Here is a 20594-nt window from a genome sequence, read left to right as displayed (position 1 = left end):
ATCGCGATTGATTTGCTGTTACTCGTTGAGGAGTGCCGTCCGTCATCTCCGAAACTGTTTACTAGATCTTCTCTAATGGACTAAGAGCTAGTGCGTGCCAGGGATGCGTAAATGCATTTCCCAGTGAAAATATGTGTATTCTTGGGATAATAATGTGGTGATCCCTCCGCATACTACATAAGAGGAGATGAGATAAAACGTTCAGAGGAGATAAGAACATTTTTTGAAAGTAAAAGCACCATATTATTATTACATTAAAACTTGATGTTTGACAGCTCAACGCCGTAATCACTTGAAGACATGTAATTTCAGCGAGATCAACAGGATCAACTCGTCCTTTGTATCTTAGATCCTGGTGTTCCGATCGCTTCCGCCTCCGCCAGAGTGTCGGGCATCTTGGAGCCCAGGGTCTCGGGCTGCGTGAGAGCCAGCAGGCCGGAGACGAGGCCCAGGCAACCGAACATCAACGACGGGATGCCGTGCCAATAGCTCATCTGAAAATATTCATTGAAAAGTTCAACCGGAATATAAATCACTACCACTATTATAAATGCGAAAGTATGTTTGTTGGTTTGTCCTTCAATCAGGTCGCAACGGAGCCACGGATCGACGTGATTTTTTGCATGGGTATAGTTTAAGACCTGGACATAGGCTACTTTTTATCCCGGAAAATCAAAGAGTTCCCAAGGGATTTTTAAAAAACCTAATTCCACGCGTACGATGTCGCGGGCATGAGCTAGTACATATATAAAAGGAAAAGGTGATTGACGTGACTGAAGGGCTGACTGACTGACTGACTGATTTATCAATGATCTATCAACGCACAGCTCAAACTATACTGGACGGATCGTCCTGAAATTTGGCATGCAGATAGCTATTATTAACGTAGGCATCCGCTAAGAAAGTATTTTTGAAAATTCAACACCTAAGGGGGTGAAATAGGGATTTGAAATTTGTGTAGTTCACGCGGATGAAGTCGCGATACTGTTAGATGAGAAGGCAGCAGCTACAGTACAAAGCACTTTTTTTAGTACGATTATAGTACGCGATGTGTCGAGATGGCAATCGGGGTAGGGACGCCCCGCACACCCACACAGCTTCCGCGCTGACCCGGTGCAAGATAGCGCGGGTGATGTTCAAGTGTGCGGGGCGTCCCCCCTGCCTCATACCCCGATTGCCATCTCGACCTGTCGCGTAATATACAAGGTCGTAGAGGAAGAGAGGGCATTGGCCAAGCAGGTTGGCGATAAATAATAAATGTTTAATTGCATTATAATTTATAAGCTGTGATAGCCTAGTGGTTAGGACGTCCGCCTTCTAATCAGAGGTCGGGGGTGCGATCCCGGGCACGCACCTCTAACTTTTCGGATATATGTGCTTTTTAATTAAGTAATTAATATCACTTGCTATAACGGTGAAGGAAAACATCATGAGGAAACCTGCATGCCTGAGAGTTCTCCATAGTGTTCTCAAAGGTGTAGGTGTACCAGTCCTGGCGATGTGCGGACTATGTTGACTCCCTACAATTTCTTGCTATCCTTTCCTTATCCCTTTGAGTCTTTCTCCCCTTTCTGGGGCAGACATACACAAAAACGCAGATCCCCGCGTGCCCCGCGGTCCGGATCCTTCCTCAAGCACCCACTGGTCTACGATCACGGTCCGAGCTGTTCCGCCTCTTGTGCCAGTGATGCGCGAACTCCCATAGCTTGCCGAAGCTTTCCGCCGATGCAACGAGGTCCTGGTAGTAGACCGGCGGGGTGATTGCGTAAAATGTTGCAGTTCGACAGCAACGCAACAGCTGTAGCAATGTGACAGTGCATTTGCTGTCTCTCTTCTTCTTCTTATTTCGCTTTGAGGCAATTTTTGTCTCTCGCTAGCCGGACGTTTGACAGCAATGAACGCGAGATTTACATCTGTCGCAAGCCTGTCGCGAAATACGTAATCACCACGCGGATCCTCTTCCTCACGAACGATCCCGTCCAGCAGGGCGCTGTTTGGATTGAACAACCCTCCACCTCCCATGGCCCCACCAACCTCTCGGTTATATGGGCCGAATCGCGGGAGGGCGCCCGTTCGGTACTTGCTCTTGGCATTTTTCCCGGGGCGCCTTCTTGACTCCCTACAAATTATTTTTGTCTCTTCCTTGTCCCTTATGCTCACTCTCCCCCCTTGGGGGCTAGACGTCACTAACACAGCTGTGATCTCCGCTGCTGCTCCTCCGTGGTGCCGGCCTGGCACCTGTACGCTCCGAGCTGCTTCGCCTCGTATGCCAATGGTGCGCGAATTCCCGTAGCCGGTTGTAGTTCCCCGCCGATGAGACGAGGTCCGTGTAGAAGACCGGCCCCGCTTCCCCGCGTACGATCCCATCCAACATCGTCACCCACAAGTCCTCATAAAGGGGACACTCCCACAGCACATGGTGCCTATCCTCGTCGCCAAAGCCGCACTCGCACGCCGGGCTCTCGCACAACGTCGTCCTATGCAGGCGCGCCCGGAAACAGCCGTGTCCGATGAGGATCTGTGAGGTCTCGTAGTCCGGCGCGACCCAGGTTGTTTGGATTGAACAATATAAGTTGCTAGTTGGCGTACTTACAAGTGCGGGCGTCAACGGTGCAGCAATGGACCCGATGCGACCAATCATGGAGGAGAACGCCAGCAGGCTGTGGCGGTACTCGGTGGGGTACAGCTCCGACGTGAACAGGTACAGGGACGTCACCACCGTGGAGATGCAGAACTTCCCCAGCAGGTATACCACCAGCCTCAGAACTGTGAGATCTGACAACAGAGTCGCAAGCCTTTTCTTTAAAAAGTTGTACTATTTAGTGTTCCGTCTCTCAAAAGGAAAAACGGAACCCTTATAGGATCACTTTGTTGTCTGTCTGTCTGTTAAGAAACCTACAGGGTACGACTGTAGTACGGGAACCCTCGTTGCGTGAGCCTGACTCGCACTTGGTCGGTTTTTTTATATTAGTACTAGCTGATGCCCGCGACTTCGTTTCGTTTCGCTTTCTAAAAACCCAGGTACTCTTTGATTTTCCGGGATAAAAAGTAGTCTATGCCACTCTATACCCATGCAAAAATCATGTCGTGTCGATCTATTGTTCCGTTACGACGTGATTGAAGGACAAACCAACAAACAAACATACTTTTGCATTTTTAATAGGGGTAGTGACTAGCTATGCTCGCGACTTCGTCCGCGTGGACTACATAAATTTTAAACTTCTATTTAACCCCTTGTTGAATTGAATTTTCAAAAATCCTTTCTTAGCAGGTGCCTACGTCATACCTAATAGCTATCTGCCTGCCAAATTTCTTCTCGATCCGTCCAGTAGTTTGAGCTGTTATCATTCAGTCAGTCAGTCAGCTTTTCCTTTTATATATTAAGATTACAGATAGATTGAATATTAACTTCGGCCGTTAGCCATTTAATATTACCTATAGTGCACATTATAATCTATATTAGGTACCTACGTAAATTGATATTATTATAAAGCGCATAAAATAATATTGTAAAGACGATTAGATTTCAACTTTTATAACTAAACTAGCTTATGCTCGCGAATTCGTCCGCATGGACTACACAAATTTGAAACTCCTATTTCCTCCCCTTAGGGGTTGAATTTTCAAAAATACTTTCTTAGCGGATGCCTTCGTCATAATTATAGCTATCTGCATGCCAAATTTCAGCCCGAGCCGACCTGTAGTTTGAGCTGTGCGTTGATAGATCAGTCAGTCAGTCAGTTACCTTTTCTTTTTATGTTTTTAGATCAGTAAAATGACTCATTCCGTACTAACCCATGGGGATAAACACAAAAGCTATATTGCACGCAGAGCTGAAGAAGAATCCACAACACAGGGTGACCTTTCTGCCAATCCTGTATAGAATAAAATAGAATATATTAGTTTTTCGAAAATAGTAGACTAATCATACATCGAAAGCTTATGGTAATGAGTCTTGTGGGCATAACATTTATGCATCTACATGTTTTTCCATAAAAGCTTTGGTCAAAAATACTCATTTACTTCATATTTGTGCAAATCTGGGACAATTCAGAAAATATCTTTCAGGAACAAATATGAAGTAAATGAGTATTTTTGACCAAAGTTTTTATGGAAAAACATGTAGATGCATAAATGTTATGCCCGCAAGACTCATTACCATAAGCATTCGATGTGCGATTAGTCTACTATTTTCGAAAAATTAACCAAAATTTGAATTTTCGTGGCTGGATCTATCAAACCACCTAATTTACCTGTCCAGCAGTAAGACTGCTGTGAAGTAGCCAGGAATCTCGATGGCACAGGTCAAGATGTAGTTCAAATGCATGGTGTCAGAGAGACTAGTGGAGTTGATGGAGAGCCCATAGAAGACCAGGGTCATGGTGATCCACCAGATTGGAGTCGTGCACACTCTTCTAAGTAAAACTGGAGAGCTTAGTATGGAGCGGATCAATCCAGGTCTCTGAACCTAAAAAAAAATATCAGATTGTTTAACGCTAACACAAGTGCAAAGTAAAGAATAGATATAAAAGTCCATCTACAAGCCCTGGCACCTCTAACTTTTCGGAATTATGTGCGTTTTAATTAATTAAAATATATCCTTCCTAGTGGTGCCTTCAAGTCCAGAGTGAATAGGCATCTTCTAGGCAAGCGCGCCCCATCTTAGGCTGCATCATCACTTGCCACCAGGTCTCATTGCAGCCAAGCGCTAGTCTATGAATTTAAAAAAATTGTACTGAAAACATTCTTACATTAGGTACAGTAATCGTAGGTTGACGAGGGCTCATTAGTGCTTCCATAGATTTGTCACTGATCTGCGTTTGGTTCACCCTCGCAACGGTTTCCAATATTCTCTTAGCCTCTGGATACTTCTGCTTCGACAGCAGCCATCTCACGCTCTCAGAGAGGATCCAGTAATACCCGATGATCACGAAGCAAGGCACATGGAGTGCTATGATCATGTAGCGCCACTCTGGGATCAGCCACGCCACGCTGCCGAGTAACACCTGGCCTATAGAGAATATTGAAGACGAAGTGGCACTTGTGATAACGCGATACTTGGGTCCAACCAGCTCAGCAGCTAAAACAAGGAAAAGTTTTTTCAAAGTACAAAAAAATTAAAAATTTTGATATAGAAACAACAAAAAATAGGTAAATTCTAGCCATTTCAAAAATAATCCCTTTTTTCTGGGATTTCGGGAGGGGGTTTGAACCCCCGCGTGCGTATTGCTTGCCTGGTTGCTGCTTTTTCCTGCATGGTTAGCAGTGGGAGGGCGGGCGGTGCATTTCGCATGCTGCATGTTGCATGATGCATCATACAGCGTTCTGGGCACTATCCTTCTAATAAATTCGCATTTTTGATGAAAAAAGCTGAATCTGACAAGTTCGATATTTGTGGTATGGCAGATGATGTCCAGCACGTACTAGTGGAGTGTAGCAGATATAACTTGCGGAGGGAGATGCTGGTGCAGAAATATAACATGAATAAATATGACATAGGTGGTTTTACGAGTCTTCTCAGTGTACCGACAACGGAAAGTTTTAAATCAATTATTGAAATATTCCTGCATAAGCAGTAATATCTCTTCGGGTCTATCTGTTGCACTCCATTTTGAAATTTAGATTGTAATTTAGGTTACGATGGGGCTGGCGTGTCCGTGTCGGGCAAGTCCCAAAAAAATAAAGATTAAAAAAAAAAAAAAAAAACATACAGATTCGACCTGTTTCAGCGGATTATAGCAAAATTAAGCCCCTGGTTCATTGTATATCATGGACTTCCGCAAAATTACGCCTGCTTCTATACAATAGTGCTAACGTCACTAAAATGGCGGCCACGCGCATTAGCAATTTGCAGGAGTTATACTGCAAATGTTTTACTAACCGAAAATGTACGCTGAGCTATAAGCACCGGCGCCAAATGTCGTCTGCAGAATTTGCAGAGCCAAGTACATCGGGTAGTTGACGGAGAAGGCTCGGATGAACCCAAACAAGCCGAGGTTGAAGATGTTGATGATCAAGGCAATCCTCCGTCCATAGCGGTCCGAGATGTAGCCCGTGATTGGTAGCACTAGCAATGTGCCTATGCTGTACAAAGTGCCTGCAAGGACCCGTAACCATTCTTGACATCCGAGGTCGAACTGGAATTTAAAAAAAAACCGGCCAAGTGCGAATCAGACTCGCACACTGAGGGTTCCGTACTACAATCGTATTTTATCGAAATTTTGCACAATAAATCAAAAACTACTTACTAGATCTCGTTCAAACCAATTTTCGGTGGAAGTTTGCATGGTAATGTATATCATATATTTTTTTTAGTTTTATATTTTAGAAGTTACAAGGGGGACACGCATTTTACAACTTTGGAAGTGTCTCTCGCGCAAACTATTCAGTTTAGAAAAAAATTATATCAGAAACCTCAATATCATTTTTGTAGACCTATCCATAGATACCCCATATGTATGGGTTTGATGAAAAAAAAATTTGAGTTTCAGTTCTAAGTATGGAGAACCCCAAAATTAATTGTTTTGTTTTTTTTGTTTTTTTTGTAAAAATCTTAATGCGGTTTATAGAATGCATCTACTTACCAAGTCTCAACAGTATAGCTCTTATAGTTTCGTTATTTTAGTAGACATGAGTGTAATTGCCCCACGTCACGACTTTTTTTTAATTACGAGGATTACGAGAATCATGCCATTTTACTCGTCCTAGATAAATATTATGAAAGTGGCATTCGATACTAACTTCATAAACCACTGTGTTGTCTCGGACGTAAACAAAACCGTCACATTCAATGGTCTTGGACTGATCGAACAGCTCGGGAGGGCAGTACTCCAAGGTCCCATTAGTTCCAAGGTCCCGAGGAGCGTATCGCTCGCAGCTGGCAAGCCCTGAACCAGATTCTGGAACTGCGTTCTTGATCCATAGCGGGTCGAACTTGTGCGACTTTCCATCTTCGCCGCATTCTGGGATACGACATCTAGAATTTCAGCCATGTAACGAACAGTTAAACAAAATTTTAGTAAAAGGATAATAATATGTAATTCATTGTTATTTAATATGTGTAATTTTTCAATTAAGTGTGCCGGGAACAATTAGTTCGGTCGAAGTTAGAAAATCTGTATCTCAGGGTCCCTTCCTACTCAGTAAACAAACATTATTAACAAACAAAACCAAAATTAGCATGCATTTTTTTGTGTGTGTGTTTATTACAAAATTATATACTAGATTTTATACATCAATTCTTTACCAGCGTGAATTTCAGATCAAGTTGTATCTCAAATTTTAATACTTAGACCATTATTTTACTCAAAGTTAGAGCAGTTTTTGATTTAAAATACCTACTATCAAACTGCGAAGATTGCATCCGGAAATCTGTGTTTATTACATTACGTGAAGCGCAAATAAATAATAAAATAGACAAAAAAGACTTTAAGAAGAGAAACAAATAGGAAAATATATCGCAATATCTTTTGAGAAATCAACCCATAAATAAATAGCCACAACAAGAACCCTGTACACCAGCCGGCTGAAACTTCTTCAAATAAATAACATAAAACAGCGACCTCTCTACATCTGCCAACACGGTCGGTCCCCGTGGGAGATAAAGACCACAACCCTTCAGATGAACTGCTCTACATCTAAATTTGCACTTGAAATGCTCAACCAATCATGTAAGAGTTTAGATACGTAGTCAGACTTGGAAAAATCTGGAGGAGGCCTTTACTCGATAAATAGACAATCTATCAAAAAATTATAGTGTACTACAGATAGAAAGGGTAAATGCACTTATATATACCTGTGTGGTGTAGCCGCTGCAGAGAATATGTACTCAGTCATAAGGCCACAAATTACAATGGGGTAAGCTACCAAGAGAATGTTTCGTATCTGGAACCAGCCGAACTGCCCCAGCTCGTCAGCCAACACGTCATCAAGATCCAGCACTTTCTGATACACATCTCCTTTAACTCCTTGTTCTTCACTGGTTTTCCTTTCTGAAGACGTTACTGCTTCACTATTTTTCTGATCCTTAGACATTTTGAAAAAAAATCGACAGTAGGTACTTATGCGTTAACGCATTTCGCTAATCTTACCGATTGCACATCTGACTTAGTATTAAGATTCTGCATCTTTTTTCAACCACGAGCGTAGTTGATCTTATCAGCTTATCAAGAGTCGATATTGATAAATTACCCGAGACTAAACCTTGCCTGTTATTCTGCACGCATCTTTATCTTATTAGGGTTCCGTACCTTAAAAGAAAAAAGGAACCCTTATAGGATCACTTTGTTGTCTGTCTGTCTGTCAGGAAACCTATAGGGTACTTCCCGTGGACCTAGAATTATGAAATTTGGCACGTAGGTAGGTCTTACAGCAGACATGAGGGGAAAAATCTGAAAACTGTGAATTTGTGGTTACATCACAAGAAAAAAAATGTGTTTCTGAAAAAATATTGCTATTTTCAACTTTCAAAGTAAGATTACTATACCAAGTGGGATATCATATGAAAGGGCTTTACTTGTACATCCTAAAACAGATTTTTATTTATTTTTAGGCATAATATTTTTCGATTTATCGTGAAAAATGTCGATAAAATACGATTGTAGTACAGAACCCTCAGTGCGCGAGTCTGACTCGCACTTGGCCGGTTTTTTCTTCTTATCAGATGATCAAAATCATTATCATTAATCTCAAGCAATCGCCAGCCCCCTGAGATCTCCTCTCAGAATGAAAAGGGCTAAACCTCCATGCTAGTCAGTATGAATTTTCAAACTTTACACACCTTTAAAAACATTGTGAGGAACTCTCAGGCATGCAGGTATCCTCACGATGTGTGATCTTCACAGCTAAAGTGAGTCATATTTAATTGCTTAAAACGCACATAGCACCGAAAAGTTATCGATCATCGAACCCTGGATCTCCTGAATAGAAGGACGATATCAAAACAGGGTACTGTCGGCTCACTGATTGCTACTTTGCAGCAGATTAATTAATATACCTACCAAACTTTTTCAAAAATTAAATGTACTTCATCGTCATCATCATCAACCGATAGACGTCCACTGCTGGACATAGATCTCTTGTAGGCACTTTCACACGCCACGGTCTTGCGCCGCCTGAATCCAGCGGCTCCCTGCTCGTCTCGTCTGATGTCGTCCGTCCTCCCAGTGGGGGTCTTCCAACACTGCGTCTTGCAAATGTACTAATTTTTTATTCGTCTAATGAATCCAGTCCAGCTGCTATTTGGGCTCCACTTTCGGGGGACCATTTCGGCAAATGGTTCGTGATATTATAGTGATCATACGTGGTCGGCGGCAATTTTTTTTATTTTTTTAGTTTAGCCCTTGTCTGCAATCTCACCTGATGGTAAGTGACGATCCAGTCTAAGGTGGGAGCGGGCTAACCTGGAAGGAGAATGGCAGTTTTTAATAAACTCATACACCTTTGGTTTCTACACGGCATCGTGCCGGAACGCTAAGTCGCTTGGCGGCACGGTGGTTACTAGCCACGGTTGAGGCCTCCCACCAGACCAGACCAGAAATTAAGAAGTTATATAATTCCAAATCCCTGCCAGGAATCGAACCCGGGACCTCCCACTAATAAGACCACAGCGCTCACCACTGCGCCAGGGAGGTCGTCAAAAATAATGACGTATACGCCTGAATACCTAGTTGGCGCAAATATAGATTTTGGAAAATTGCGCGTGAGCTCTTTGTTTCTCCGGGATAATATCTAATACCCCACAGGGAGGACTATTTGCTGTCACAGAATATCGCGTCTGCCGATCAGCTGATTTGACAATGGTATGGCCAAACCCGTATCGGCCGTATCCCCAATAGTGTGGCCAGTTGGTTTGCCAAATGCCGAATTATCGTAGCCTGAAGTCGAATCATTTTTTGCCGAATCCTAATAGTAATACCATGACTGCTACGAATGTTGGTATGCGGATTAACCCAATTGGGTTTTTGTTACACCAACAGAAATAAAAGTAACGCAAATAATAAAAACGTATATTTCTATTTAAATAATAACATAATTATATGTAACAATTTTATATTACTTAAGATTAGGTTTAACGAGGAGATCAATGGCGTCGATTCTTATATCTTTCTCTAAACTTATCGCCATCTTTTTCTTTTTATTATTGCTAAAAAATGAAACAAAATGAAATTCAAATTAAAGGCTCTACATTTTAGTGCTACTTTACCTACTTTAAATTAAACAATAGGGTTTAAATTAAAAATTCTAAATATTGGTGCTATTAGTAGGTATACAAAAAACAATTAGTAAATTAAATTAAAGGACAATAATGACAGAATTTCTATAGAACCGTGACCCATTTTATTAGTTATATAAAAGTCGTTTATACGTATGCTTTATGGATCCTTTTGTTGCTGGTTCATCACTGATAACTAAACATAGGATTTAACACCTCTAGAACTTGCGGTTTTTCATTAAATCTAACTTTAAGTCACAATGATTCTATGTTATAAGCAATTTACCTATAATATTGTGAAACTAAATGGAAACTAATAAAAACATCCGCAAGTTTAAAATCACAATATTTAATTTTTAAGTGATTATTTAATGCTAAGATAGTTATCATTAATTTATATTGTGTGTAAATTGGTGGGCCAGGATCTGTCATAATCATAATCATTTAGGTTTTATTTTGCTCAGATGTGGTAGGTAAGTACATGTATATTATTTAAATGTCACTCTTTTGTCTGTCATTTTTTATAATGGTAAGAAAAAGATTAAAATATTCCAAAATTTTGTTGCTATTAGAATCAGTAGCAATAGGTCAATAGTTTAGTTGAATCAACTAACGAAGTTTAGTTTGGACTCTGGTCTCCCCAGCGCCTCAGCTTCAGCGAGAGTGTCGGGCATCATGGTGCCGAGGGTCTCCGGCTGCGTGAGCACCAGAAGCCCCGACAGGATGCCCATACCTCCGAACAGCAGAGACGGGAAGCCGTGCCAGTAATCCATCTGAAAACATTAGCTACAATGAAGTACATTTACTAGAATACAAAAGTCGATCACATAAAGGAATATGCGTCAGGTTTTTTACTTGATTGTTTCTTCCCCGAATCTTTGTCCTGACATTAAATCGCAACCATTATTTTTTTATTTAGTTCATTTTTAATTACATAAATTATGCAAAATAAGCGAGCGAAATTTACATTTGCAAAACGCATCACTGATGATGCGCTTCGACCAAAGGATCGAAACGGAACGTGACGTCACGATTCATGTTGTCAAAATTTTTTTCTATAGCAATACTGACACGTGACAGGTGACTGACGTGAATCGTGACGTCATTCAAAACCCGCGTAAAGTGGCGGCGTTTGAACAGATCTTTAAATATTATTTAAAAAATAATTTGAGCATTTCAAACAATATTTATATTTTTTACTATGTTAAGTATAACAATGTAAAAAGTGAATTAAAATTATAAAAAATTATACATGCATATTCTCTATTGTTATTATCGTCTAGTTATGCTATGCTATTGATTATGTCATTATAGAATGGAACTAAGACCTCAGAATATAATAATAGTACCCACTAACGTATAAGATGTTCACCGGTTTTATAAAAAAAAAAGATTCCGACGAATTGAGAACCTCCTCCTTTTTTTGAAGTCGGTTAAAAATAGAAACAACCGGTGGAAATTGCATTGAAGATGCATTTCCCGAAATTGAGGTTGGGTGAGATTTCAATACCCAAGAGCTCTCCATGTGGTCATTAATCAGGACGGATATATTTTGGAAAAAGGAAAGTTAAGCGGGTTCTTTTCGCGGTGTATCAAAAGTCAAAATATCCTGGGATGAAGAAGGTAAATACCCAACCAACTTACAAGAACTGGCGTTAAAGGAGCCGTAATAGATCCAATCCGACCAATCATAGAAGAGAACGCCAGCAGAGTGTGTCGGAACTCGGTGGGATACAGCTCTGATGTGAACAAGTAGACTGACGTCATCACCACTGATATACCGAACTTGCCTAACAAGAAGATTATCAGTCGAACAACAGTCATTTCTGAAAAGAAAATGTTGCAACATGAAGAAAAGTAGGTATAATATAAAATATTACATAGATACAATTAATAATAATAATCAATACTAATATTATAAACGCGAAAGTGTGTCTGTCTGTCTGCTAGCTTTTTACAGCTCATAGTTTAACCGATTTTTAGGTACAGAGTTAGCTTACCTCCCAAGGACATAGGCTACTTTGTATCTCCGAAAATCAAAGAGTTCCCACGGAGTTAGTAAGTTCTTTTTTACCCCTAAGTGTACTCAAATGTTTCCTCATAAGTATTTCAAATCGCAATAATATCGAGTATTGCCTCTTGAATTATGCATATACGGTTTTCAGGGGAATTTATTTGAAATGACCTTAGAAAATTAAGATTTTTGTTGTTTTGATAATACTCACCAAATCTAAATTCCATATGAACTTACCGTTCGGGATAAATATGAAGACAATATTACACGCTGCACTGAGAAAATACCAAAGCTAAATTACATATGAACTTACCGTTAGGGATAAAGATGAAGACAATATTACACGCTGCACTGAGAAAATACCAAATCTAAATTCCATATGAACTTACCGTTAGGTATAAAGATGAAGACAATATTACACGCTGCACTGAGAAAATACCAAATCTAAATTCCATATGAACTTACCGTTAGGTATAAAGATGAAGACAATATTACACGCTGCACTGAGAAAATACCAAATCTAAATTCCATATGAACTTACCGTTAGGTATAAAGATGAAGACAATATTACACGCTGCACTGAGAAAATACCAAATCTAAATTCCATATGAACTTACCGTTCGGGATAAATATGAAGACAATATTACACGCTGCACTGAGAAAATATCCAATAGACAGTGTGGCTTTTCTACCGATCCGGTCCAAGATAAGAACCGCTGTGAAGTAGCCGGGGATCTCGATGGCGCACGTCAGTATGTAGTTCAAATGCATGGTGTCAGAGAGACCGGTCGAGTTGATCGACAGTCCATAGTAGACGAAAGTTGAAGTGATCCACCAGATCGGGGTGGTGCATACTCTTCTGAGCAACACCGGAGAGCTCACTATAGTGCGAATCAGGCCAGGTCTCTCCGCCTGAAAAGTAACATAATTTTTCTTTAGAATAGGGTAGTTTACCCTTTACTGAAAGGTGTCTTAATTTGATCCTAAGATAAACCTAAACTAAGATAGATAAGATAAGAATAAACGACCGAAAAATTCACCAAAATTTTATTCGATCGATAAGTGCATTAAAAATGCAGTTAAATATTATTTATACACTACTGAGCACAGTCTCCTCTCTCTCAGAATGGGAGGGGCTTAGGTCAGAGTCCACCATGCTGGTCAAATGAGGATTGGCTGACTTCACACCTTAGAGAACATTGTGGAAAACTTCAGGCATGCAGGTTTCCTCACGATGTTATATATTATTTAATTGCTTAAAACGCACATAACTCCGAAACACAGATTAGAGAAGTACACTAATCTGTGCTCCGAAAAGTTAGAGGTGCGTGCCCGGGATCGAACTCTCAATCTCCCGAATAGGAGACCGACGTCTTAAACACTAGGCTTTCATAAATCATAACAGAGATAATAAATTATTTGAAAGGCAATAGATTAGAATAGAATAGAATAGAATATAATAGAATGTTTTTTTATTCATGTAAACTTTTTAAAAGTGCTTATGAATAGTCAGGTAGTTTTAATTTACCACTGGAATGCCGTTCCTACCGAGAAGAACCAGCAAGAAACTCGGCGGTTGCTCTTTTTAATTTTTCAATTTACAATGTTATTATACCGTACTATATATTAATAGGTGATCAAGGTCGTGCGTATTATAGCAAAGATATATACGAGTGGGTTTATAATATTACGACGTGTGATATAAAGACAATAAATTACGACAATAAGTTTATGTAAAAATTCCTGATAATTTTTTTATTGCAGTGCATAAAAACTTATCGGTGATTGGTCCTAATCTATGACCTAAACTTACACGTTTATATTATAGTCGCGGATTTAGAAATGAAAATTGAAAACAAATTTTTATACATCTATTATTATCGGCTGGTTTCAGAAAACAAATGAATTAACGCTGTATATACGACCATCTAAAAAAAGCAGTGTAATGTTTTAATGGATGTATTTATTTTCTTCATGTGGTTTCATTTCTGTACTCCACCATATTTTCTAAATGCTTCAATAGATTTGAATGTATGAGGTATTGTTAGAATCCTTACAACATCCAGAGTGAATTGGCTATAATTTTAAATACCTACCATTCACTTATAATTACTAGTTATAGATGAGGGCTCACAAACGAATTGGCATCGCTCAAGTACCCCGGTTTGCACGCATATACATTTCTATGTTTCTTATTACGAAATGTAGAAAAAAGTTTCATAATATCAACAACTTCAGTTTATTGTAAACCTTAATACTTGAACATAAAGTTTAATAACGATTGCTAAATATTTATATTTAAGACCTCTTGTTATCGACTGTAAATTTAAAATTTTGAATTTTTCAAATGACTATAAAAATATTTATTCTGAAATAAAACTTAATACCTAAGCAATAAGTCTAAAAATTTGAGTAGGTAATACGAAATAAGCTTCTTGACTGATATTTTTCGGGCCGCATTTGAAGCACTTATTTCACTTTTTGAGCATTTTATTTCAATGACATCTACTTATGTCATTTTCAAATTTACAAAATTTACTTTTTAGTTCATTTTTAAGCAGGGTATTTTTTACTATTTTCATTTACGATTTGTTGCAGTACCCGTAGTACAAGATTTTACGTCTCACCAAACGAAACCAAATTCGAGAGTTGAAATACTTCCGCGTTACAGTAAAATGGACCTAAACAGCCTTGAATTGAAGTCAAATATTCAACGCCACTGATTTTAATTTCGCAATGTTTCCGCTTGGAGCGCTGGCTGTAGAAGTGTAGACAAACTTGAGCTTTAAAACAAGGCAGTTAAGATCCAGTTTACTGTAACGTGGAAGTATTTCGACTCTCGAATTTGGTTTGGTTTGGTGAGACGTAAAATCTTGTACTACGGGCACTGAACTTCATTTTAAAGCTGAACTTACGTTTGGCGTGGCTTGTGCAGGTTCAGGAGGGTTCGTGAGAGCGTGCAGAGATTTTTCACTGATATACGTTTTGTTGACTCTCGCAACTGTTTCCAGTACTCTTTGGGCTTCCGAGTAACGTTTCTTCGACAGCAGCCATCTCACACTCTCAGACAGGATCCAGTAGTAGATGATGATGAGGAAGCAGGGGATGTGGAGCGCCATGATCATGTGGCGCCACTGTGGGATCAGCCAGGCCACTCCGCCGAGGATGACTTGCCCCACCGCGAACATGGAGGAGGATGTAGCACTTGTTACCACCCGGTATTTTGGACCGACAAGTTCGGCAGCTGAAAATGTATTAAACTAGCTGATGCCCGCGACTTCGTCCGCGTAGAATCAGGTTTTTTTAAATCCCGTGGGATCTCTTTGATTTTCCGGGATAAAAAGTTGCCTATGTCACTTATAGTGCCTTGTCCCACGACTGATGTTCTTTTCACGCTGAGGGTAGCATCCATCCATTTGTCACGATTGAAATTCGGTCCTTTTTTATCGGTCCATCGTGCTGGAGGGCGTCCCACACTACTTACTGCCATAATGGTTTGGAATTGACAAATAATTTAACATTTATACTTAGTCGATTTATACTTTAGTCGATTAAATACTAGTCGATTTTGGTTTGTTTCTCTTTTCTTGAGTTGTTACCTACCTAGTTTTCATGCGCGTGCTATACCCAATTGTTTAGTTGTAGACATAATCAGTAGGTACTCAGTACCCTTATTATAAATGCGAAAGTGTGTTTGTTTGTTGGATTGTCCTTCAATCACGGCGTAACAGCGCAACGGATTGACGTGATTTTTGCATGGGTATGATAAAGACTTGGAGAGTGACATAGGCACCTTTTTATCCCGGAAAATCAAAGATTTCCCACGGGATTTTTAAAAACCTAATTCCACGCGGAAGAAGTCGCGGGCATCAGTTAGTTACTAGATAAATTAAGCAAATAAAGACTTGATTGAACTGCATTACAAAGTAAAATAAAATTGTGAATACGCACCAAAGATGTACGACGAGCTGAAGGTGCCGGCACCAAATGTAGTCTGAAGAAGCTGCAGAGCTATGTACATGGTGTAGTTCACAGAGAAGGCCCTGATGAGGCCGAAGAGGGCCAGGTTGAACACGCTGATGATGAGGGCGAACCTGCGGCCGAAGCGGTCGGACACGTACCCAGTGATGGGCAGCACCAGCAGTGTGCCCACGCTGCTCATGGTGCCAATTAATGCTCGCAGCCAATCTTGACATCCGAGATCAAACTGGAAATTGATTAGGTACTATTTTATTGTGGCGATGGAGAGAGCTATGCTTAGAGTTGCTCTACGTGATCAAATCAGAAATGAGGAGATCCGTAGGTGAACTAGTGTAACCGACATAGCTCATAGGATTGCAAAGCTGAAGTGGCAATGGGCATGACACATCATGGTTCGAAAAAACGATAGACTTTGGGGTTACAAAGTGCTAGGTAGACATCATCTAGGTGGATCGACGGCATCAAACTAGTCGCAAAGAGCTGGTGCGCAAGAACGTGGCGTTTGGAAATTCCTACAAGACCTAGACGTTCTGCAGTGGACGTCCATCGATTGCTAACGATGATGATGATGACCACGGAGCTGTTTGCAGTTTTGTCTGGGGCTGGCCCTAAGGCTGTGATCTATAGAGCGCACTTTGCACTTATAATGCACTTAGGGTACAATATAACAACGCCTTCCGCATCCTAATGAAGCACCCGCGTTTCTGCAGTGCTAAAGCTATGTTTGCTGCTGCAAGAGTCCCTGACTTCTTCGCCATACTCCGAGCAAGGACGGCTTCCTACTGGGAAAGACTGACATACAGTACCAACGCTATCTTATGTGCTATTGTAGAGGATCTTAGTAATCCTTTTACAAAACATTGGTTCAACCTGCATCGGTGCGATAATAACACCTTTACTTAGATTAGTTTATTTTTAAATTGTTAGCTCCATTATTATTACATTTATATTGTTATTCAATTCAATTCTAATATCTAATGTAATCTGCTCCATGTTGTGTGTATATTGTTATGGGTTGTAACTTGTATTTTCATTGCCTGAAATAAAATTATTTTATTATTATTTATTATTATTATTTGACTTTGCTCAGACTTACGATTGGGTTAAAACGAGAGAGATTTATGTGAGAGATATAGCTCTGTCTTGTTTTAACTCTGTCTCAGGTCTGAGCAAAGTCAGAGATATAGATCTCACCCTAAGTGGCTGGGTATTGATGCGGTACGTACCTCGTATACCACAGTATTGTCTCTGGCGTACACGAACCCATCACATCTGGTGCTGGTAGACTGGTCGAACAAGTTTATCGGGCAGTGGTCCAGGGTCCCATTAGTGCCAACCCGGGGGGTGTACCTCTCACAGCTTGCAAATCCTGAAGAAGACTCGGGCACGGCGTTCAGGATCCATTCCGGATCATACTTGTGCGATTTCCCTTCTTCACCACATTCTGGTATACGGCATCTAATCAAAATTGTAAAATTGTATTAGTCCCGCAAATTGCTAATGCGCGTGGCCGCCATATTAGTGACGTTAGCACTGGACTGAATTCGAGTTGATGGTATATTTTTATTTCAGCTGACGTTAAAATGACGTCATTTCGATGTTAATGAGACATGGTTCCAGCGCAATAGCAATTTGCGGGACTTGTAATTGTAAATGTTTTTGGTACAAATAAAAAAAAATTAAAGTTGTTACAGATTACTTTATCATCATCAACAACAAATCATCGCTGGCACACTATTGAGCACAGATCGTTATCGCTATATATCGCGATCGAGGTCGCTAGTTGAGAATATTATGAAGAACTCTCAGGCATGCAGGCTTCTTCGCGATGTTTTCCTTTCCTACCGTTAAAGCAATTAGTGATATTTAATTGTGATTTTAAGCAATTAAATATTAGTCAAAGGTATGGTCATATAGCCTTGTGATTTTATCGGCCTGCTATTCGGAGAGTCTCTGCCAATCCGCACTTGGTCAGCTTGGCGGATTATGGCCTAAACCCTTCTCATTCTAAGAGGAGACTGGCGCTGATAGTGACCTAGCGATGGATTGAGGATAGCGATGATGAAGATATAAAACCTAGACTAGCTTATGCTCGCGACTTCGTCCGCGTGGACTACACAAACTTCAAAACCCTATTTCATCCCCTTAGGGGTTGAATTTTCAAATAACCTTTCTTAGCGGATACCTACGTCATAATAGCTATCTGCATGCCAAATTTCAGCCCGATCCGTCCAGTAGATTGAGCTGTGCCTTGATAGATCAGTCAGTCAGTCAGTCAGTCACCTTTCTCTTTTATATATTTAGACTAGCTTATGCTCGCGACTTCGTCCGCGTGGACTACAAAATTTCAAAACCCTATTTCACCCCCTTAGGAGTTGAATTTTCAAAAATCCTTTCTTAGCGGATGCCTACGTCATAATAGCTATCTGCATGCCAAATTTCAGCCCGATCCGTCCAGTAGTTTGAGCTGTGCGTTGATAGATCAGTCAGTCAGTCATTCAGTCAGTCAGTCAGTCAGTCACCTTTTCCTTTTATATATATATAGATTTTATTTTAAAAGAACTGTTTTTTTACCTGTGTGGTATGGCAGCAGCAGAAAATACGAACTCGCTCATAAACGCAGACATCATGATAGGTATCGCGACCAGCACGATGTTGCGCAGCTGGAACCACCCGAACTGTCCCAGCTCATTGGTCAACACATAATCCAGGTCTATAGGCTTCTTGAACACACTCCCTTTTCTGTCATTTCCATTTTTTTCCGACGGCCGTGTAGATTCTGCGACCATTTCCAAATTTTTCTTTTTTCAAAAATAAATAAAAACACTGCGATCTGCACCGCATGCTATCGTCGAATGAATTTGTCCACTGATTGTTATCACAACGTGTGACTCTGATACAGGTTGGTTAACAAGAGCTGGAGCTCCAGAGGCAATTTTACTATACAGCATGTTTTAAAAAAAAAACGATTTATAAACCCGTAAAATTTAACTCCTCACGCGCCATTTTATCTTTATGTGTCCTCATGTCAAAACTACGATTTTAATCCTTATTTTAATGGTGAACCGTACTTTTGATATGACAGTTGACCTATAGAGGTAAAATGGCGCGTGAGGAGTCATTTTGTATGGACTATATGATTGTTTAAACGAAGTTGCGCCCGAGCTGTTTTCGAGATGAAACTTTTGAGATGAATATCATTTCTGTGCTATAAAGAATGTGCTATATAATCTCTTAGGAGAATAAGTGAAGAAGCTTTGATATTCCGGGGTAAAAAGTAGCCTATACCATTCCCCGGAATGTAAGCTATCTCTGTACCAAATTTTACAGTTAAACTGTTGGGCCGTGAAAAACTTACAGACAGACAAACAGACACACTTTCGCATTTATAATACATAATATTAGTATGGATTAGTAAGGATAATAAATATATCTTAGTAATAATCCTATCGGGACGCTTTTAATCTAGAAATTTAATAGGCAATAGATTATAGTCTTACCTATTTATCTTTGAGAATAATTCGTCAACACCAAAATGTTAAATCATCAATTATTTCGCATGGAATATCTGAATATATAAAAGCAAAAGGTGACTGACTAACAGACTGAATCTAAGTATCCTCAAACTACTGGACGGATCTGCCTGAAATTTAGTATACAGATAGCTATTATAACGTAGGATTATTGAACATTCAAGAAGGGTAAAATAAGAGTTTTAAATTGGTGTTGAAACGCAAACGAAGTCGCGAGTTTAAAATAATACAAATTATTTCATCGTCGAAAACACTTTATTATAAATATGTAACACACCTTTTACTATCGTTTTGACATCATTTAAAACCAGTTTCGCAAATTATTATATTCATACAACTAACCAGAATTTTTGTTGACTAAATTAAAATTTCTAACAATTATATTAGGTATATTCTCCTAATAAAACTAACAACTTTACTATAAATAACAAATGAAGAAGAAGAAGTGGTGATAGGTTAAGACGACGGCCTCCTAGTCGGGAGAGTCTGGGTTCAATACCGGCTACGCATCTCTGATTTTTCTAAATAAATGTGCGTTTTAAGCAATCACATAATATCGCTTGCTTTAACGGTGAAAATGATTGTGAAAAGAGTAAGGAAACCTGCATGCCTGAGAGTTCTTCACAATGTTCTCAAAAATGTATGAAGTTTGTCCAGCGTGGTGGACTATGGCTTAAGCTTTGCTTATTCCGAGGAGACCTGTGCTCAATAGTGAGTCTGTGAAGGGTTAAGATGATGATGATGATGCCAAGTAATTTAATTAATTTTTTTTTAAAGAATATTTATTAGCCATGTTAAATGTCTAATATTCCCCTTTCCTCTCCAACTAAGCGTCAAGCTTGTGCTAGGAGTA

The 20594-nt window shown here is 39.9% G+C and overlaps 2 protein-coding genes across 2 annotated transcripts; both read right to left on the bottom strand.

Annotated features, from left to right (window-relative positions):
• Nucleotides 1–326: 326 nt before the first annotated feature.
• On the bottom strand, nt 327–8034 carry LOC117986725 (organic cation transporter protein-like). Its single transcript, XM_034973597.1, has 8 exons — nt 7796–8034; nt 6742–6976; nt 5882–6137; nt 4752–5080; nt 4254–4468; nt 3796–3875; nt 2594–2775; nt 327–494 (listed from the first exon to the last, which is right to left on the bottom strand). The coding sequence occupies exons 1-8, from the start codon at nt 8032–8034 to the stop codon at nt 327–329; spliced, it is 1704 nt and encodes a 567-aa protein (XP_034829488.1).
• Nucleotides 8035–10571: 2537 nt separating this feature from the next.
• On the bottom strand, nt 10572–19049 carry LOC117986724 (solute carrier family 22 member 1-like). The gene is made up of 7 exons (XM_069501740.1): nt 18783–19049; nt 17435–17666; nt 16179–16434; nt 15143–15471; nt 12845–13139; nt 11858–12039; nt 10572–10986 (listed from the first exon to the last, which is right to left on the bottom strand). Exons 1-7 carry the CDS (start codon nt 18995–18997, stop codon nt 10819–10821), a joined length of 1677 nt encoding a protein of 558 aa, XP_069357841.1. The 5' UTR covers nt 18998–19049; the 3' UTR covers nt 10572–10818.
• Nucleotides 19050–20594: the final 1545 nt, after the last annotated feature.

This window comes from Maniola hyperantus, chromosome 11 (assembly GCF_902806685.2).
Source record: "Maniola hyperantus chromosome 11, iAphHyp1.2, whole genome shotgun sequence".
NCBI classification, from domain to species: Eukaryota; Metazoa; Arthropoda; class Insecta; order Lepidoptera; family Nymphalidae; genus Maniola; species Maniola hyperantus.
The sequence above is the reverse complement of the archived record's forward strand: the minus strand, read 5'-3'. Positions and strand labels throughout refer to the sequence as shown.